We start from the raw sequence: 20,947 nt of genomic DNA on the forward strand, positions 1-20,947 counted from the left end.
CTGTTGTGTGCACTTGTGAGCCCCTCCTGTCTGTGCTGGCAGTGCCCTGTCCTGTGCTCGGGTGTGCTCTCCCTGGGGCTCACTGGGGCCAGCAGCTGTGCCAAGCACAGTTCAGACCTTCTGCTCCACCTGCCAGATGCTCAGAGTAACTCATCTGCTGCTAGAGTTGTTTTCTACCACATAAGCTTTTATGTGCATCAGTTTGGAATATAAATGTTTATGTACTGGAATACAAGCAGCCAAATGTCGTCTTTGGCTACAGCTCTCTGCAGTTACTTTTTTGCAGCATCTGGACTAAGCATCACAGAGCCTCGTATTTGAGTTATGTGCAGTTGTTGGATTTTGGTTTCTGGGTAATCACTAACATTAGAGAAGTAAAGTTTGGTGCAATGCAGCTCTGCTGATGTTGTAATTTAAAAATTTAGTAAATAGACACTTCTTATTCTCTTTTCCCTGCATGTTCCCTTTTCTTCATGATGGGAGATTATATTACCTGTAACTGCTATAAAAATTGTACTTTATAGTACACAGCCTAATATAAAATGGCTCAGTAAGAACATTTATCAGTTGAGAAAGCAGTGTTCAAAAATCCCTCTACTTGGCTTTCTTGCTAGAAATTTGCTTACTTTTAAAGATTTTTTTATACAAAATGTTATAATTCTTTATTAAATCTTGTACTGAGTTATCTCTCTCTTCCCCTGCAATTCTGAAGCAGCAAGTGGACACACATATTTTTAAGTCAGGATCCTAAGCCTGCATAATGAGGGAAGAGGGAATAAATATACCTTCTGGTGAAATTTCTAAGTGGTGCAGCTCAACCATTTGGGTCCTATGGACTTCGTAGATAAATCTTATTTGTGCTGGACTTGTGGATCTGTCATGGATCCCAGGAATATTCAAATGATTTTGGATTTTGGTATTTTTTTTTTGCTTTAAATTTCTGATCAATGTGAACAAAATTAGGAACATGAAGGTTTTGTCAGAAATTAGTGAAACAGAAGAAAGCCATTTATTTCAACAGAACTAATTTGTGTTTACAAKTGTCTTTAGATCTACATCTGTACTAAAAATAACCACTGGTAAATCTTCAAATAAGACAGAAAATCACAAGTGACAAAGCCTCCAGGTCAAGTCTTTCAGTGTCAGGGAAGTTTATTACAAGTCTGGGGTCAACCTGCATTTATTTTTRAGTGAAAGTGTCTGGCAGAGCCCATATTCTTTAGATCAGCCGGACATTTGTGCAGTTGCACTTCACTCCAATTATGTGAACGACTCCCATATTCTCTTTCAAGTGATGGAATTCAGTCAACCCAATGAATTCCGTTGTGAAATGTTCTTAAAGGATCTGAGGTATGGTGAGTGTCACAGGAGAAATGGGAGCCAATAACTCAGAAGACAGCATGATTCAGTAAACACAGCATGAAACTCSAAGTCTAAAGACTCCAACCTTTTGGCTCTCTGGCTGCCTTATTAACTGCCACACACCTTTAAAGKCCTTAACGATCCCACTAAAAAGCCTTCTGGGCTGCCTGAGAGCATTATACGAGTGCTTCAGAGCCTGCGTGGGCTCCACATTGACAGCTGCCTAATTTAATGTCTCTGCTCTGACAGCCAAAACCTTTCAGAGGGTCTCTGGCTATCTGAGAGAATTCTTCTCAGCCATTGATCAAAGCCTCCTCAAACACATCTTGGGAACAAAGTGGGGAGTACCGGTGGGGGGGCTGGTGGCTGTGGGAAACTGAACTTTCCCAGGAGCTGGAGATAGCAAAGTTCATCCCTAGAGGAGAGAAAAATGAGCACTGAATTCCTTGGTGTTAACAGTGAAATGTGTGTTCTGTGGGCAGTGTATTTGAGGGAGATGCTTTACCCCTCAATGGCCAAGCTCCGTATCTGTCAGTAAACTCATGACTGAAAAAAACACTGATCTGGGAAGCACTTTTTGCATGCTTTATGTATTTCTAACAATTACTTACTCATTCCATTTATGCAMCTCTGATGCTGGCCAGCTTCACAGTGGGCTCACAAAAAAGAAGTGCCAAGAACAACTTTTGCAAGTGAACCTTCAGTGGCTGAATACAGCAGCGGTTATATCTGACAAACTGTCTACGAGCAGCTACAGGTATCAGAACAACAACATGATTATGGCTGTGCTTGTAAAATGTCAACATTAAGCACTGAATTTAGGTGCACAGCCTACCAAGTCAGCTTCACTGAAAAAGAGGTATAGTTCCATGCCCTGTAATGGAGCCTTAGTTATAACAGCCTTAATTTCTTATTTTGTTCTCAAGAKGTGCAGTTATGGAACTAAGACAAAGTTGATGTGTCATAAACTTAGCATATGGTGCAAGAAGTTTTTATGCCCAGCAGTTTCAGCCTCAATGTATCTCCGTAAGGAATGATCCAACTATGAGAAATGAAATCTCTTTTTTAGGCCTGAACTGATTGACAGATGACTCTTTTTTAGATATATCTGATTCTCTCGTTATCTCATTTTTTACTTCTTGTTACTTATTTTAACTGGGAAATATATTTTCCTTTTTTATTTATCTACGATGTTCATGTTTTCATGAAAATATGCCAGCAAATATGAATCACCACTTATGTAGGTATATTAAGTATTATATTAAGTATTCAGTTCCAATGATATGACTTATGCTACAAATTTTAGATATGATGCCAAAAGCAATGTATCAAGTTTCCATATATGAGACAGAACAGTCTAAAGGAGATTTATGTAGTTTATTTAGATTTTTTTTTTTTTTTGCTATGCTGAAAGGTTAATCTGTTCATATTTCTTGCTAAACTACAATTTTCATTCTTAGCTTTTCTCATGTCTTTTACTGAATTATAGGAGTAACATCTCCTTTGTAAGCAGCAAAAATATATCCTCCCCTGTCCTATGGAACTGTTYACTCCTCCTTCTCAAAAGCATTTAGATGTGTGGCCACAGAGCCCACTCTGGCCCTTCCATGATCACCATGAGCAGTAGAGCTCTTGTGGTTAAGTGTCTTCTCCTTATCATGGCCCTGCACTCTGGGGAGCCCTTTGGGTAACAGAATAAAAGTGTCAGCGTGGTGTGCTGGTGGCTGGGTGGGCACAGATGTGACAGGGACRTTTTGATACAGAGGGAGGGGACCCTGTGTCAGACATTGAGGGCCAGTGATCCTCCAGGATGAGGCAAATTGCCCTCACTGAAGAGGGAAGAAGCATTTCTTCGAACACACCCCACCTCTCTCACCCACAGCAGCCTCTTGCACTTCATTGCCTGAGTTGTGTTTGATTTCCCCACTGCACTTSGTGAATCAGCTCCAACTTATGCTAATGCCAGGCTCAGTTTTATAAAYATTTATGCAGGTAAGCACATTTGTTCTTCTGTTTGCACTGCTGGGGCTCTTCTCCTGAGACAAAGTGTTAGTAGTGGAGAAAGCAAAAACCTTTGTTAAAGGGTAAATGTATTACCATATAAAATATAAATAATGAGCACAGTGTTTGATTTTCAGTTTCTAAASCAGTCCCCATTGAATTTTATGTTCTTTGCCATTTCTGCAAGCTGGCAGGAGGCTGTCAACATGGAAATTCCTTGGTCTTTTCATTGTATTTATCACTAACCAAATATTGACCTGTCTGCCTTTACTTGCGCATCTTGGAAAGAAACAAAGAACAACCACTCTGAAAAATACTGAAATATCATGACTTAGGAAACACTTTCAGCCTGGCTGTCTTTCATGCAGACWTGTGTCTCAGGAATGCAAAACTCACTGTTCTTACTTAATTATTAAAATGAAAATTCAGTTTGATGTCAATACTTAGTATTAATATCCAGTTGATTGACAAACACAAAAAAAAAAAAAAGATATCAGTGTTTAAGAAGGGATATAGAATATTTTTCCCCCTTGACATTCTGAGGTTGCTTCATAAGTACCTTGTGCTAAATCCAGGGTTTTCCATTTTCAGCTATGGCTATAAAGTGATGTCATAGGTTCACTAACATTTAGCAGAAAGTTGTTGGTACAGTTTCTTCCCCAGTGAATCTTTCACTTTTCAAGGATACAAGGAGCTTTTAGGATAAATAAAAGTACTAGTTCCCTCATGTAGGAAAAAAAATAAATGTCTCCATGGTTTTAAAGTAGGGAATTGACCTACCTGAAAATGTTGCTTTTAGGGACTGGTATTTTTCTCCATTCTGCTCAAGAGAATCACTTGAGTGGGTCTAAAGGAGTTCACCTGAGGGACCAGCACTTGCCAATGTGGAGCTATTCCTCTTTCTCTCACCTAGGATTTCAGCTGATTTGAAGGAACTTGATCAAAAGAACTCACAGGGGAATGTGTGAAAGGAAAGACTCTTAAGCAGTGCTCACCTAAATACAGCTTCTCCCAAGAGTGAGCACCTTGTGTTTGCCAAAGTGTTTACAGCAAGCTGCCCTGCTGAAGTATGGGTTTGGCTGCATTTAGTTTAATTATAATTCCTACCTGTTTGTCAAGTCAGGATTGTAAAATGCCCTCCTGCAGTGACAAGTRAGGACAGAAACAGTAAGCACCATTGAGATGCCAGGGACTCATCCATGAATTTTGGTGTATCAAGCTTTTGGGTGAGCTTTTAATTCAAATCTTTCGTCATGTTGTTTACTGTTGTTTCACTGCCAGTGCTAAAATAGGAAACTAACAATTTCACTAGTTAGTGGGCATTGCCAAACAAAGAATGGCACTGATTAAAARCATTTGCTGGCACCTTGCCCACTGAGTTGTGGAAGCAGCCAAAGTGTTGATTGTTATTTACTGTGTGAAGCCACACATGCTGGATGTGAGCCAGATCCTTTATTTCTGCTTGTTTTCCTCTGAAACTGCCATACAAGTGGGGGTGGAAAGAGGCTTTTGTTCATTAGAGTATCTTCCAGTGGGAGGCTTAAAATGTGGTACATCTTTGCTGTGCCATTGGGAAACATCACTGTAACTCTTTTACAAGTGGCTAAGTAGAAGTGAGAAGTTTTGTGTTCTACCTGATGAGGAAAAGCTTGTAAGGGGTTTTTACCTGTGTTTCATCAATGGGTGTCATTGGAGGCTGATGCTGTCAGACAGAAACTGCTGCAATGTTCCTAGAAGTGTAGACTGTTGCCACTGAGCTATAAAATGAGTTTACAGCTTCTGTGACAGACATGAAAATGSAACAACCTGAGGTGTTGCCTCTGTGAGTCTTTTGCTGAAGTAATCCTACAGTACTTTAAATCAGAGAGGAAAGATCAAAAGGAAAATTTAGGCCCTGTAATTAGTGCACTCTGTTTGGGTCTGCCTTTTTTTTATTTTCAGTCTGGTAAAACCGCTTGAGCTTTACACCRGTAGCCAAATAGGCAAATTCATTGGACGATGTAAAAACATCAACAAAAGACTTTCTGAGGTAACCATCCTTAACCATTTCAGAAAAAGAACCATCCTTTTGTATTACTCRGTTTGTCTTTCATCCCAGCTTCTATAAAGCCTGGAGAAAATATTTCTTCACCAGTATCACTATTAGCTCTCTGGGCCCACAACTGTAGTCATGGATGCAAGACTACAAAATGCTCTTTTGTGCTCTGATCTATTAGGATTGATTCTGCAATAAATGAAAACAATATCAAACTGTCTTAGGGAGGTATTTTGGCCCTCTTGAACTAATCAAATCAATCTTATCCAAGATATAATTTTGTTTACGCATATTCCATCATTCATCCCTTTTTTTTTGTCATAGCATCTTTCTCTATGATGGCACAGAAGTTGTTTTTAAAATTGCAAACCAAATGGGGTTTTTTAATAAAGAAGAGGTGCTGTGAAAGTGTTTTTTTTAATAGACCACTCCTGAGAAAACTAGCAGGAGAAACCAAATTTATAAAAAAAAAAAAAGAAGAAAACCGAAAACTAATTTGATTTCAATAGACAGGAGGTTAAATTAATAGCTGTCCCKTTCCTRATAAYACAGAAAATAGAAGTGACAATTGAAGTTAAAAACACCAGTGSTTTTCAATATAATTGAGTTGGACATAGGTTATTTATTTGAGAAAATGAGTGAAAATCCATCAAGCYAGAAATAGGTCATTATAAACATAATAATACACATAACATATACTGTTATACATAGTGGGGACAATATTCCACAGATGAAAAGCATATTAATGCTGCCTTAGAGTTCAATTTCTCATAAAATTAATTTCCAGTAAATAAGACCTAGAAACCTCACACCACCTTGTATTTTGAGCTTTTAAAATTTCAGGTCTCTGAGTATCTTCATGTGTTTTACATGCATTCATATCCATAAGACTCTCAATTTTCCTATGAATTCGGAAAGGCTTTGAGCCTGTTGGTGCCCAGTACTGCTGTCTGGGCACTCAGTGCACTCATGTTCAAAATTTTCCTTTACCCATCTCTTCCACAGCAGTCTCTGCTCTTCTCTCTGTCTCTGTAGATTTCTTGGTAATGAACAGCAGCTCCCTCAACAGCCTTTCAGAAGAAAGGCAAGTAAGGTCTGGACTTGCTCCATTATAGCATRGGCCTGTGCAGACCCCAAAATGATAGGAATAAAGATAGAATAAAAGAAATTGTCATCCTTTGTGGGTAGTTTGAGACATTGTCTTGCCAATCATCCTCCCTGTCCTTTGACAAACTGGCTTTTACAGTGGGCAAACAGCAAAGTTCAAGGAGAACACAGAGCAGAGGGAATAATATAATTGCCTGATCAAAAGAACCAAAGCAGGCTCTTCTGTAGTCATTGCAATTATATCATACATGCACTGGTTTCCAAAAAACTTCCTCAAAGCTCCCATTTGATGAGCTGACATGTTGAATGACAAATCTATACAAAGGAAACTAAATATTACTGTCATTTGTGTAGTTTCAAAAAGAGGTGCTTAAATGCAGGAGCCCAAACCCTGACAATGCAGCAGTCCAGAAGGCACCATYTCACAGAAGCTGATCAGAGAAATGATTGTTGGAAAAGATTASAAAGACCTGGCTTTTTTTTTCTTTTAGTTCACAGCTGAAGCAACCCCTTAAAATTTTAYCAACACCTAATGGACAATGCTTTGCTTATATTTTCACCTCTGTGAATTTGTTGCTCTCTTGGGGAGATCTATGGCAGGAAAACAGCAGCTCTCTTCTCCCCAGATAATATTATATTATTTATTCTTCTAGAAGTATTTAGAGAAAAGGAAAAGAAAAAAGAAACGGAGCATAAATATGGTTGTCTGTGATTTCTTAAAATATGTATTAATGAGGAAAGACTTTTTGAAMTGACTATTCCCAGGTTATTTTTTCCAGTCTTAATTGCTAGTGCTTTGTTCAACCACATTTCAAGTATTTCAAGAAAGAGATTTTTCTCTGAATTAGTTTTCTGAGRCTGCTTCACAGGCTAGTGCATGGCATCTCTTTTAAGCATATCTTTTGAGATATTTTTCATACTACRCTTGTTTTTTCTTCAGTGACTTCARAACCTTCTTTCYACCAGAAACCTCATTTTGTTTGCACCATCTACTTTGAAGTCCTGCTAGAGTAAGTTCATAYTGATTAGCTGCTGCAGGATTTTCACCCTGCTCTTGGTGCATCTYCTGTGTTGGCCAGTAGTGTGATCAGAACTCCAGAAATGCCAYCCAACCTCTTTTCAGAGAGAATTTCTTAGACGCGTGCTGTGTTTTTACAGAAAAACTCACCAGTATCAAAAGTGAACCCTGTATTCTAAGAACACTTTCAGGACAGAAAACTAATCACACTTGCACTCAGTTCAAAATAAATAGGCAATGAAATCTATTCCTGATGAATATAGCACATACAAGTTTATTTATATTTCTATTATATATGTATATCTATTTATACAGAGAAAAGAGTTATGAAATTGCAAGTTTATTTGGTTTTTAATTTACAAAACTTATTTATTCTTGGGCATGCAGCATGCAGCTCTAAGGTAGGTGAAAATTTCCATTTAGCCCTGTTTGTATTTGGTAAAAACATCTTTAATTCTAAAGTTATTCTGAAGTAAAATGGCTACAAAGCAAAAGATGTCACTACCACGTGGATCCCTGTTGCAGTCTGCAACTTCCTTGTGAGAGGAAGAGGAGGGACAGACATTGATCTCTCCTCTCTGGTGACCAATAAGAGGGCCCGGGSAATGGCCTGAAGTTGTGTCAGGGGAGGTTTAGTCTGGCTATTCAGAATTTTTTTTCTCCCAGAGGGTGGTTGGGCACTGGAACAGCTCCCCAGGGAAGGGRTCACAGCACCAAGCCTGGCAGAGCTGARGAAGTGTTTGGMCAATGCTCTCGGGCCCAYGGTGTGACTCCTGGKGATGSTGYTGYGCAGGGCCAGGAGCTGGACTTCTATGATCCTTGTGATCCCTTCTAAATCAGCATAGTCTGTGATTCTGTGAAAATGCCAGGAGCAGCATGCTTATAAAATATAAACTGTTATTATTAAGTATAAATAAAATATAAACAAGTTTRGTCTAATTCTGGTTTTGTTTTAAATTCTGGTTTTGTTTTCTACTCTGCCTGACATACATTCAGTTGTCCACAGACATGACTAAATCCTTAGCTGRGTATTAGCTAAATTTCAAAGCTGTGAGGGATAGTAAAACTGTAAAATCCAATGTCTGCATTGGTCCTGGAGCAATGAAGTGCAGCAGCCATTGAGTTCTCTACTTCTTGTGTCTGCAGGCTGTGGGATTTTTAGATTCATTTAGTGTATAAAGTTCTCCTAACATTTTGCATGTTCAGGTCCACATCAGGACATTTTCTGGTACCATTCATTATTTGCAATTAAATAAAACACCTAGTAAAAAATAAAAGTTATAGGCATTCATGCTTGCTTATAYAATCTTTGAATAGTTTTCTTTAATGTCCAAATAAATAAATTTCCAAGGTGGCTTCTGCTTGCCAACTTAAGATCATCCCTTCCTCATGTCCCACAGGTGCTGCAGTTGCTGAGGGAGCACTGGCATTTCCTGTTAGCCATGAGCATGTACCCGATAAAACAACATGATGCTATGACTTGCACTGCTTCATGCTGCCAGTCCTGAAATGCACCTCCTTTTTTCCAGGAAAGGTTTCTCTCTGCATCCTTTCTCTGAGTTATGCTACAGAAACAGCACAAGGCAAGATCTGACAGAGCCAATATTCTTGAGCATATTGGGAAATTAATTCTTTCATGCTTTTCATAGAATGTGGCAATTCTTAAAAGTGAGCTGGGATTTTGGGTCTGTCTGACTCGAAATTTGCATCTATTTGATGCCTTCTTGGTCTGATCTTGGACTGCTCTGTATGATACATGGGGTAATATTTGGTGATAGACTGATTAAAGGTTGTCTGGGAAGGAGCTTCAAAAAGGGAAGAAAAGATCAGGATCTGGAAAAGTTTTGAGTTGTGAGGATTTGGAGGGGAATTGATAGACCTGTTATTCCAAACAGACACTATGTGAAATAGAGCTTGAGAAAACTTTTTCTCCCACTCTCACTCTTCTGTTTTTTTAACTACTTACCCTCCTTTTTGCAATCAGCCTAAGGATACTGAGCCAGTGGCTGAACAGCATCATTGGGAAGCAAAGCACAGTTATCCAAAGTGAGTTGGAAAACATATAGAGACTATGGAGGCTCAGAGATCTGTATTTAGGTCWTGAAAGTGGCACTTGATAGGATTTATAAATCTAGTTAGGTTTGGATCTAGCATTGTGTCTGTATGACAAATACCTGCTTGRCTCACCTGCTGCAGCACAACACCCAGTCAAGGCTGTCCTGGCAAAAGTGTAAGTCACTCTGCTATCAATGTGTCCACCTTTCAGAGTGAGATTTATCTGGTGTTTCTCTTGTTCCAAGGTATATGAGACCATGATAGTCATGTTTCACCAAAGTCCTTATCTTTTCCCTGCTCAGAGAATGCTTGTACCTCAGTTTCTTACGTGTTCTACTTTAGACACGTGTTTTTCTTTGGAGGAGGATCAAGATAGGAGTGATTTGTGAACTCAGTATCAGTGGAATTGTTCCAGATAATTTATGTGTTGCTTAAATACTTCACCAAATGAATCTGCAGATCATCTGTGTTCCCTTGTGATGATTTTTCTATAAGCCCACTAAAAAACTYACTGTACATTTCATATACAAACTTTGCTGATATAATACATTTCTGTAGCCACATGAACAAAATGTTTCTAACATATAAAACATTGGCTCATGTTTTGCTRATACTTTTGCTGAATAACTTTACTATGCAGCCACTGATGTCTTGCCATGGGAGGCCAATACAGGCTAAATGCACATCAGTGTGCACTGATTAACTACCAAATGCATGTGGTTCTATTCTGAATGAAATTAGATATTTAGTCCAAAAATACTGTTCGTATTTCTTAGTGGGAGAAATTAATTTGCTATTGCAACCCATGTGAAATGTATAATTGTCATTTTGCTCAATTTTCAGAAAAAAATGAAAGTCATCAGCAAGGCTGTGTATCAGTTAGCAATATCAGAAACATGCATTAGATACATCAAATATCCCTAGAGTGCACCAAGATTGTCCCAAGCAGAGAGAGAGAATAACCCCTCATCCTTCTGGCCTTGTCCCTGCAGGTGGTTTATCTTACACAGAATTAAAATGTTGTGTTGGCTCACATCCCCTGTACCCCCACATCCTGTTTAGCAGTCACTTCACAGCTGATACTGGGGCAAGGACAAATTTCTTCCCAGGGGCAGAACATGGAAATTCTTGTTGAACTTCATGAGGTGCCTGATTGCACAAATTTTGTTATCAATTGGCCTTTGATTTTATTATTAAATCAAGGTTTTTTGTTAAATTATCASACTGTTCTGATCAAAGCCCTATCATATTCAGATRGAAAAATTAGGAACTGGACCAGTCYATAAAAAAAACACAGTGGGTTTARGTTTTGAGACTTTTGGTAGCATTGGTTTGGATAGATAACATGTTAATACTATGTTCTTCCACTAAGTTTTGTGTATATGGGAAATTTAAATTTGCAGTCAGAATAGGAGTATATGCAAAAAGAGAAAATATGATCAGTCACTGATAATTAATCAGTGGACATGAACAGATATCTAAAATGAAGCAGTATGAAAATTGACAGCAGATGAAGCATGGGATGGGGAACCTGTCATGCAAAAGTCTGTAAGTAAAATTATTCAAAGTTGCCAAAGCTCCAGCTTTATCTATCAGTCAAAATTGTTATGCAGACAAGTCTGAGCTTTGAGTTTGTTTCTCTTTCCTACATTTCACTAGTTCTCCTTTTTTTGTGTCTTCTTGGTTTGCCTCTTTTCTGAAAAGGATGTTGATTAGGTACTAARGAAGAATCACCTTCTGCAGTATTCKTAAAAATACTGAAGGAGAGAATATTAGACAGTATGAGCAKGTAAATAATTTACAGGGTTTGGAGKGGTTCATAAGACCATGTGCTGGAGGTGTAATTTCCCAGCAGCAAAATTGCAAGCAAGAGAGATCATCAAAAGAGAGAATCATATTTATTATTCTCTGTCTCTTCTTTCTGWCAGTTTATATTATTTTCCTCTTTAAAAGAGAGAGCACTGGATTCAGTTCAGGATGAACATTCCCTTCTTTTTACTCTCCAGAAGGAATATCTAATACATTAATGGAATTTAAAAAGATTGGCAAAGAAATTTGCTGTAACAAAATAAATAGAAAGAATATAGGAAATTGTTTAAATAAGCCTCACATTTTTTTTTCAAGCTATTTAATTATTTTCATCTCCTTTATAAGTGTTTAATGAAAGGTTAGATAGATTTTTTTTAATTATAGTTGGTAGAGTGCAAGAAGTCAGCAATAACTTGACATAAAACCATGGGACATGCTTAACAATTACAATATTCAATCTCTTTCTCTGAACTGCACAAATCTGATAAACACAATAAAGCCAGATTTATGAGTCGAGAAAAGTGCAGTCGTGGAGGTAAATTATGTTGGCCACAYATATTTTTAGAATGAAATTATTCAAGATCAGAAGTATTCCCTGTCATGTAGAGTCTCAGAGGAAAGATGCATGCTAAAGAAAGTTTGAGCTGATATTTCTGGTGAGTGTAATTGGCCAGYGTCTCAGGTTTTTAATGAATGTCCTTAAGACACCGTTACCACAGACCTTCAAAGATGGAAAAGATAAAGTTACTGGCAATGCTGTGGCAAAGAACAGAGAAAACTACAGAGGGACAAGCTAGAGAGACTCAAGATGTCATTCCTGGCWCTGCTAATATATAATTCTCTGAAAGTAGGTTGCCTTTTCAAGCAATGATTCTTTCAAACAGTAAGGTGAAAGCAGAGCTTATTAAGTGACAGAAAAAAAAAAAAAAAGTACTGCATTTAAATGAGATATGTAGATCATGTATTTCTCTAATATAAAGGCTGCCAACCTATTCTGAACTAACAAATAATAAATCAGACAGATTTTTCCAGAGTACCTTTAATTCTCCTCWAGCATCACAACATTTAAATGCAGTCAGGAAATGGAAGTTTTGGTCTTCACAACTTCAGACCATGGACTGACAGAGTTGGAGTTGCTGGCATTTCTTGTAAAACAGGGGAGATCATTCTTTGCAAAGTGAATATGGTCTGAATGTCTTTGTCAGTCAAGGGAAAGGGAAAAAATTGAAATGTTATTAAGTCATAGAGTTAGATGGACTTAAATGCGCATTTTGTCATTCATTATTTATTACGCTTCTCAGGAAAAAAATAAAAGGCAATATCTGACCTGTGCAAATTCAAATGTACAGTTTTTCTCTTTAATTCCTTCAAAATGTGCCAAGCTTTTTTTTTTTTCTTGTCTGAAAAAGAAATTACCCACAGAACAGAAAGAAACCACTGCTTCTTTTTCTAAGTTCCTAAATGCTGCATTGTTCTTTCACACTGACACACATCTGGGAGGSAAAACTGTTTATTTTCCCTTGTGCAGATCTGGGAATGACATAGATCATATAGCAATGTATGCCTGGAAGGTGAACTTACACCTTTGTTACATTTTCTACATTCAATAACTATAATATTATTTCAATGAATACCTGAAGAATTTACTGATGTTTTCTTTATTCTGCTTTGAATCCAAGCAAAAATGTTGCTACTTTGCATGCAACTCTACGTTATGCAACTCCCGAAGGCTTCACATAAGACAAGCAGAGTAGTAGAATCATAACATCATAGAATCATCAAGGYTGAAAAAGAAGWCKGAGGTCATCAAGTCCAACCATTAACCCAGCACTGSCAAATCCAYAACTCARCCATGTCCCTAAGCACCACATCYACATGCTTTTAAATWTCTTCAGGGATGGTGACTCAACCACTTTCTGGACAGCCTGTTCCAATGCTGGATAACCCTTTCAGTGAAAAAATTTGCTCTAATATGCAATCTGAACCTCCCCTGGGGCAACTTGAGGCCRTTTCYTCTTGTCCTATTGCTTGCTACTTGGGAAACAACTGTAAACCTTCTGGGAACCACAGAGACACTGTCCTATCTGACTGCAATCTCTTTGGGAAGCTGGTAAAGAGAGGGAGAGGTTTCAGAATGCCTTCACAGCCAAAGATATGACAGGCAAAGAGATGATTCCTCAATTATGGATTGCTCCGTACCTAATGAAGGATAGAGATCCATTTCATTGTTCCTCCCATTCCCCAAATGTTTTGTTTGCAGTGTGACCCAGAGTCAGTATTTTTCTCATCTTACACAGACCTGTGCTCTAACTCTGCCTCCATTGGTGACAGCCCCTGTGCCCAGGAACAAATAATTTTGTATATCTATCTTTGACACAGCTGTTTGTCTGTCTGCTTAATTAAATACAATTGTTTCTTATTGTATGTTTCCATGTGCTTAGTTATGATGAAAAGTTGATTTTAGCTAAGGATAAGTGACATAAAATCATAATAATTCTAGACCTACAGATCTGACATGCATGTCTCAGTGCATTTTTCTCTCAATTAGCAAGATTACACTATTTGATCCTTAGCAGAAAGTGCCAGAACCATAAATATCTCAATGGTTCATATTTGATCTATTGGAAAASTATTTTTCTCACAGTAAAAGTTGTTGTTAAACTGCTCTTTATCTCTATTTCAAGTTATTTAATATCTTGAGTTTAGGACTGGGAGCACATGTTTGAGTCCTCAGTCCAAACAGCATGGCAATAGACAAAAATAAATGTATGAACCTTAAGACTTCATTTTCATTTTCTTGTTTTCCTTTGTTTCTGAAAATCCTTTCTTTTCAAAGAGAATACCAGGCTTTTTTTTTTTTTTTTTTCACTCTTCATATTAAAGAAGAAATCAGGGCAAAAAAGGAATTATGTGCACTGCCCAAAGTCTTCTGCTCAGTCTGGCAAACTCAGGACTGGAAATCAGCTCTCTGGTCTTGTATATTTATGTGTGACTTAGCAAACAATTACAGTGTTCCTTCTGCATTACCTACGTGTTTCCATGCCTGCTCAATTTCCATACGGTGAAAATGCCGATTGCAGCTGAGGCAGTGCCCACCCATGGCCCGACAGCTCCACAGGTGACACCAATAGCTCCGCTCACCATGGCAGTGCTTGCTGCTCACGTGTCGCTCGGGTCTCAGCTGAAGTCGAAATTCATAGCACAGAAGGAATTGTTGTCTCGTGGGAATTGTTTAGGAGGATATTTCAGTGTGATAATGTGCATTGATATTTGGTTGAAGTGCGAAATCATATATTAAACTGTCAGTCACACGTTGTGGGTGGTCTCATGAACACACAAATCAACTGGACCACATTGGATGGTATTCATTTCTTGTCACTTTTTTCCAGGAATGCCCCAGTGGTGTTGTCAATGAAGAAACCTTCAAAGAGATTTACTCTCAGTTCTTTCCACAGGGAGGTGAGTACTTGGCAGATGTAATTAGTACTATAGTGTGTCTATTAGTTTGTCTAAGTCTGACAAAGAAGCCTGTTGTTCAGATTAACAAGATTGTTGCCTCAAGCTCTGTCTGAACTCACAGGGTATTTCTTTGGTGGTTGGACACATTTCTGCAGGAAATGCAATGATATCTACAAAAAGTCAGTCTTCTGTTATGAAGTTACTACCTGTGCTTGATTACCATTGAAAACCAAGTTTCTCCTGAGTAGGTTATTTCACTTTAGGATTGCTAAAATTTCTTGCAATKTTCTCTTTTACTCAAAAAAACCCTTTCACTGTAGGAAGAAGTGTAGGAGACCCTGCAGGTGCCTTCTAATATCAATAGCAAGACAATAAACAAAATAAAATATATKAACCTTAAAACTTAATTCTATGGGGTTTCTCTTCTTAAACGCTAACCTTGATTTCAATTAATTGATTTCCAGGAGTTTTGCAATTTTTTATCTCCATTATCTTTAAGTGCAATGAAGGTAATGCAAAAATGTATAACRGGTTTTTTCCTTGAACCTCAGATTTCTTTCAATTTGATTTTTTGTCCTCTCTTTTCTTGCTTTTGCATTTGCTATTCAGTTATCCCTCTCCATATTCTCCTACAATCTGTCAATYCCTCCTCTTCAAATTCTCCCATAGCTTCTCTGGGACTGTTCAAAACTCCTTTTCATTTTTTGTTTGAAACCCCATACTTAATCAGCAGAAACAAAATATCTCCCCATAAGTTTTATTTTGGAGAAAGACCTAGAAGGTAAAGAGTRGCATTCAGTGTGGATTACCATCTCTGAAATCCTTAACAAGTAGGCACACTCAACAGAGGAGATCAAAAGGTTAAAAGGGTTGATGTGCCTAGTGATTGTTTCTATGTGTAAACTTTCAGACCAAGATAACAACTACAGTTTGAAATATCATATTTTTTTAGTTACTGTGGCTAGTGAAAATAATTCCCTCCATGTGATTTACTGCACCTTTACTACACTTAAAATAATAAAAAACATCTATCATATTTCCGATTGTTACACCCAAAATATTATGGCAAAGAGAAAGCACATCTGTTCTAAAGGTAAAGTCAAAACATATTGTGGGAGTGAATTCAATCTCAAAAGACTAATCTTTATTAGTCCAGATCTAATTATTACCGAGAAGAAAAATTACTAAAATTTGTTATTAATAATTAAAAAATATTAATGTAAAATAGATATATACTGAATGTCTAGTTTCCACCCCTATTCCTGGTGTTAATACTGATCMTTCTGCTCCTCCTCTGGCATTTAGGGCAGTGGCATCTTTTGGAGGAGGAGGTGAGAAGTGCAGGGGACTGTCTAGTTAAGAAGCCAGACTAGGTTCTTAAATCTTTAAATGTCTTATCAAAATAATGTGTCCAGCTGAGGCCTTTAAATTTCAATTGTGCTTGAAATAATGATTTTATGTATATCCAAATACTAAAGAGGAAAGAAGAATCTGGAAAGTTGTCCCCAAATTAAAATGTATCTTACATATAGATCTGTGCTGCAATTTCCTGTGTGATGAAAAACCAGATAAAATAAGATGSATCATTATGACAATTCGTATCTGAACACAAAAAAAAATAAATAGGTCTGTAAAATTTTAAGCTTCAGRGCAATCAAAGAAATTTTTCAATGTCATACACCAAGTCACTTCATTAAGTGACTTCCAAGACTGTCCAGGAAAAAGTACAGGAGGGCTGCAARTAGGACTAGGGGCCACAAGAGTAACAAAGGAAAGGAGATGACACTGCATTGCAGTAAAAGCAATGTATTTTAAAAGACAAAAAACAGCTTTGTAGAAAGCTTTCCATGCCAGAAAAGGCACTCCAGTAATTTCTTTTTAGATTCACTGCCATACGGTWGAATAAATGCATCCCCTTCACTTATGCAGGGGATCACCTGAAATATAACTTGGGAATTTTTCTTCAGCCAGGCAGGTCATAGATAAGAATCCACACACTGAATAATTATTACACTACTTCATCACTTCTGAACAAGATAGATCATGCTCATAGTTTGATAAGCCATACTCTCCCATGTCTAATGACTATCATTTTTTGTCTCTGACATTTAAAATGCTTTGATGGTGTTTTTCAAGGGAATTCTGATTTAATATCTGTTCCTATCTTGACCTGTTAAAATAGCAGACTGGCCTACTAGTTATGATATCAGATCCCTGGAAATAAACTATATTTAATTAAAAAAGTTGAGATTCTGTCTAAAATTATTAATATTCAAGATTCAGGAGGCAGGGAATGGGGGCAATTAAATTAAGTAGCTCTAATTAAAAGGCTCACGTGCCTCACCCTGCTGTGCTTTTGGAGGAAAACATTTCAGACCAGAATTGCTTGAACAAACAACTCTGAAAAAGGCCTTGGTTTTGTTTTGKTTTTTTTTCAGAGAGATTACCAGAAAAAAAAAATATTCTTCAACTAGGGACTGGTTTTTTCATATACCATCATACCAAAAGAGCAGTATGTTGCATCACRTGTGGGCAACAGAAATAAAATACCTGTGTGTTTTCTGTGTATCTACAAAAACCCCCCAGGAATATTTTAGATGCTTTTAAGAAATTAGAGCCAAGAAAAAAGGAAGATATTTAAAATTCAGTTTACAGTAATTATACCTCTACAACATGTTTTTTTTTCCCTGAAGATGATTTGCATAGTATATTCTGTTGCACAACAGAAGTCTCAGTAGATTATAAAAAATATGACTATTAAAATCCTAAACATAAACTGAAGTCAACAMATTTACATTTTTCAGTTAAAGTGTGAATGTGTCTGCCAAGCTGTGCTTTAAGCAATTACAGTGGTGACTGGATACATGGAAGAATGAATGACTCTCAAATATTGATGGTGGGAATTTAATTCTCTGAAAATGTGTTAACAGACAGGGTTTAAAGATTGCAGTTTTTTCCTATTATGATTATTTCACATCATACAAAATTAACATATTGAAGTAAGACTAGAGACTTTTCTTCCAAATATCAGGACTGAACCTGAACTGAATGACAAAGCTTTGAGTTTTGCGGTATTTAGATCCGTGGAGTCAAGATGGAATTTCAGGTGAGTGTCCCAAGGCTATTGCTCAGTTTAATTCAAAACAGTATTTTGGGCTGTGAAAAATAAAAGTTTGCAGGATTGATATAAAAGGTAAAGTAGTTTAGTGCCAAGAAATTAGAAAATGGCATTTTAGCACTGATCAGGCTTTTCCATGATAGGTTTGTTCTGCAAAGGGTACACTGATTTAATAACACTTTGCCCTTTACTAATAATTTGTGAAGTTAATGTTAATTAACCTAAAATTAATGTAAACATATGAAGTACAAAGAGGAAAAGGAGTATTAAAAGTAAACAAGCCCTCRTCCTACTTTAATTTGCATGATTTTGAGGGAGGGAAAAGACATTGTGGACAGTTCCCTTAACCCCCGCAGTTCGTACCTCATGTCCACGGGGCGGTCTCTGGGTAAGTTTTCTCTTCACAATATATTACTCCTGGAGAACTTTGTGTCTTTCAGAAAGCATTCAGTGGAAACAGAAAGATKGATCTTCACAAAAATTATAGTCTTGACAGATTTATATTCATGCTGTTRTGCACCTTCTGTTTCTGAAATGAGTCAATACACACTGGGGAGGAGGTTTGGAAAGTATGCAAATAGTGAAGGGATCATTTGTTTAAGGTCATCTTTCAGAGTCTTACTGACCATTCAGTCACAGCCAGTTTTTCCAATCCCTAATGCAATGGCCATGGGAATTCAGCATCAAATCAGCTTTAAGAATCTGCTTCTCAGGAGAGGATTTCCTGTCCCCTGTGGGTGAGCACAGGACCCGATTGCAGCAGCAGCTTTCTGACAGATCAGCTTTGACCTGGAGCCAGGTCTGTGTCCAGAGCAAACCCGACACACGTGGGCAGTGAGGTGGTATCTGCCCCCCGTTTAACGGGAACAAAGAACACATTCTTCATTTTAAATGTGAGATAGATCCCCTGTCACTGTCAGTCTGTGTTCCTGTTAAAACACATTGTTTCAGAGTACAATAACGTCATCTTTGCTATTTGCTCAGGTATCACTGACGAACAAAGGCAAGAATAAAAACGAATGGAGATATTCTAGAACAGAATTTTTCACTGGTTTCTAGCAGCGTTGCTATCCATGTACTTGCACTTACAACTTATCCCTCCTCTCCTGCTGAAGTTTAAATTTRATTGAAAACCTAGTCTTGATACAAAATTTTGGTATCGAACTATATCTCGGTATCAAATAGTTTCAATACAATTAAATTAAATTTTATTAAATAATACGTGCTTATTGTGAATTATTTTCTTCTGTTTTAAATTTTAGATTCCACAACATATGCACATTTTCTGTTTAATGCATTTGACACTGATCACAATGGATCTGTAAGYTTTGAGGTAAGTGATGCTGTTGCTTATTTCTATAAAATTGAATGTTTTGCCATTCTTTGTAATGATGTCCAGTTTGGTGGATTTTATTATATGGTTCACATTAGAGAAGATGTGGTTTATGTGACTCAAGTTTCAAGTTTTTCCAATGTAATATCAAAAGTAATTATTTCACAATTGTATATTCCATAATGATAACTCAGACTGCACTACTACATAATATTTTTWAAAATCTGTCCATTKAAAAGGTAACCTAATTTATAKACAAGTTACCTAAAATAGTTCTTCCTCTCTGCCTTTTTAAGATGAGGCCTCTGAACTACAATCATTGTTATGGGGATGACTCAGCCAAAACAGGAATTTTCATACTTAGTTTCCAGAAAGTTCTAGAAAAATCTTTAAAGCAAATGTTTTTAAAAGCACAGGAGTTTGAAATTCATTMTTCCTTCATTTAACTGCCCAATCTGTTTTCCTAGTTCCCTCTTTCCCTGCTAAAGCTGATGTCATCCACACAGTAATATGGTAAAAAGGGACGTGCAGTAGTGTAGATGAGGAGAAGGTTGTACAATATACTGCAAAGGAGATAATATTTTAAGCTATACACTTTTAAAAGTCAGTTCAGTTGCAAAAGAATATGTTTGTTTTGTCATGTTTTGCTTTGGTTTGTTTTGATTATAATGAATGAATTATTTCCTTACAACTTGTGATTGACTTGTGATAAATACACTCACTTTAAATTTATTGAAATGTCCTGTGTATGTTTTCACAAGTTATTTTGGTGAATGATGGTGTGAGGTCAGACAGTTGGGTTTTTTTTAATAAAAATAATGAATTGATGTAATAGGAAGAAGACTTGCCACTCAGGTGCACTGTGATCAGAAGTCTATACACTAAACTAAGACTACAATCAGATTTTTTATTATTATTTTAATTTATTTAAAAAAAAACCCATGAACCCTATCTGCCTTTTTCCAGGCAGCTGAGGTCAGTGGKATCTGTGTGAAACTAGAAGCAGGAATGGAGGTTTTATTAATATCTTCTGTGCACAGGATGAAACTACAAGGATTATTCTGGTGAAATTAAGAATCATAAATGGTTTGAATTGGAAAGGATCCTAAAGATCACCTAGTTCCAAACCCTCTGCCACAGGCAGAGATACCTTGCACTAGACCAAATTGCTTCATCCAATCTGGCCTCGARCACTTCCAGGGATGGGGCATTCAAAACTTCCCTGGGCAACCTGCTCCAGGGCCTCACCWCTCTCYCAGTAAAGAATTTCTTTTGCATTTATAACCTAAACTTACCCTCTCTCAGTTTCAGCAACACCAGATGCATTGAGAAAGACCATTTTTAGAACCAGTAGTTGAAAAGTGTTTCTGCTGTTCTCATAGAAAAAATAAAAAAAAAGGGAACAAAAAAAGCTTTTGTAGCTTTTCTGGTCAATTTGTTGACATTTTTGTATCAGACAGAAAGCCTTAAGAAATGCACTAGATTTGRAGCCCTTTTTAAGGGTTTTGATTATTTCAGAGTGCAGGTTTGTGCACAAAAAAAATAGGTTTTGAAATAAAATAAAACAGGAAAATAAAAGCAGCAGTGCCTTTTCTCATTGCCCAAACAGATATTCCCAGCTTACTTTTGTTCAATGTTAAGGCTGACATG

The 20,947-nt window shown here is 37.3% G+C and overlaps 1 protein-coding gene across 1 annotated transcript in view; it reads left to right on the forward strand.

Annotated features, from left to right (window-relative positions):
- Positions 1-20,947, forward strand: part of KCNIP4 (potassium voltage-gated channel interacting protein 4) — a 176,342-nt gene that overhangs the window by 143,825 nt on the left and 11,570 nt on the right. The window contains exons 3-4 of the mRNA XM_057365072.1: positions 14,777-14,846; positions 19,227-19,297. Of these exons, the coding sequence (XP_057221055.1) occupies positions 14,777-14,846; positions 19,227-19,297 (141 nt within the window). The remainder of the gene's footprint in view (positions 1-14,776; positions 14,847-19,226; positions 19,298-20,947) is intronic.

The sequence above is a fragment of the Malurus melanocephalus genome, unplaced genomic scaffold (assembly GCF_030028575.1).
Source record: "Malurus melanocephalus ecotype Western Australia unplaced genomic scaffold, MMel_1.1 scaffold_47, whole genome shotgun sequence".
Taxonomy (NCBI): Eukaryota; Metazoa; Chordata; class Aves; order Passeriformes; family Maluridae; genus Malurus; species Malurus melanocephalus.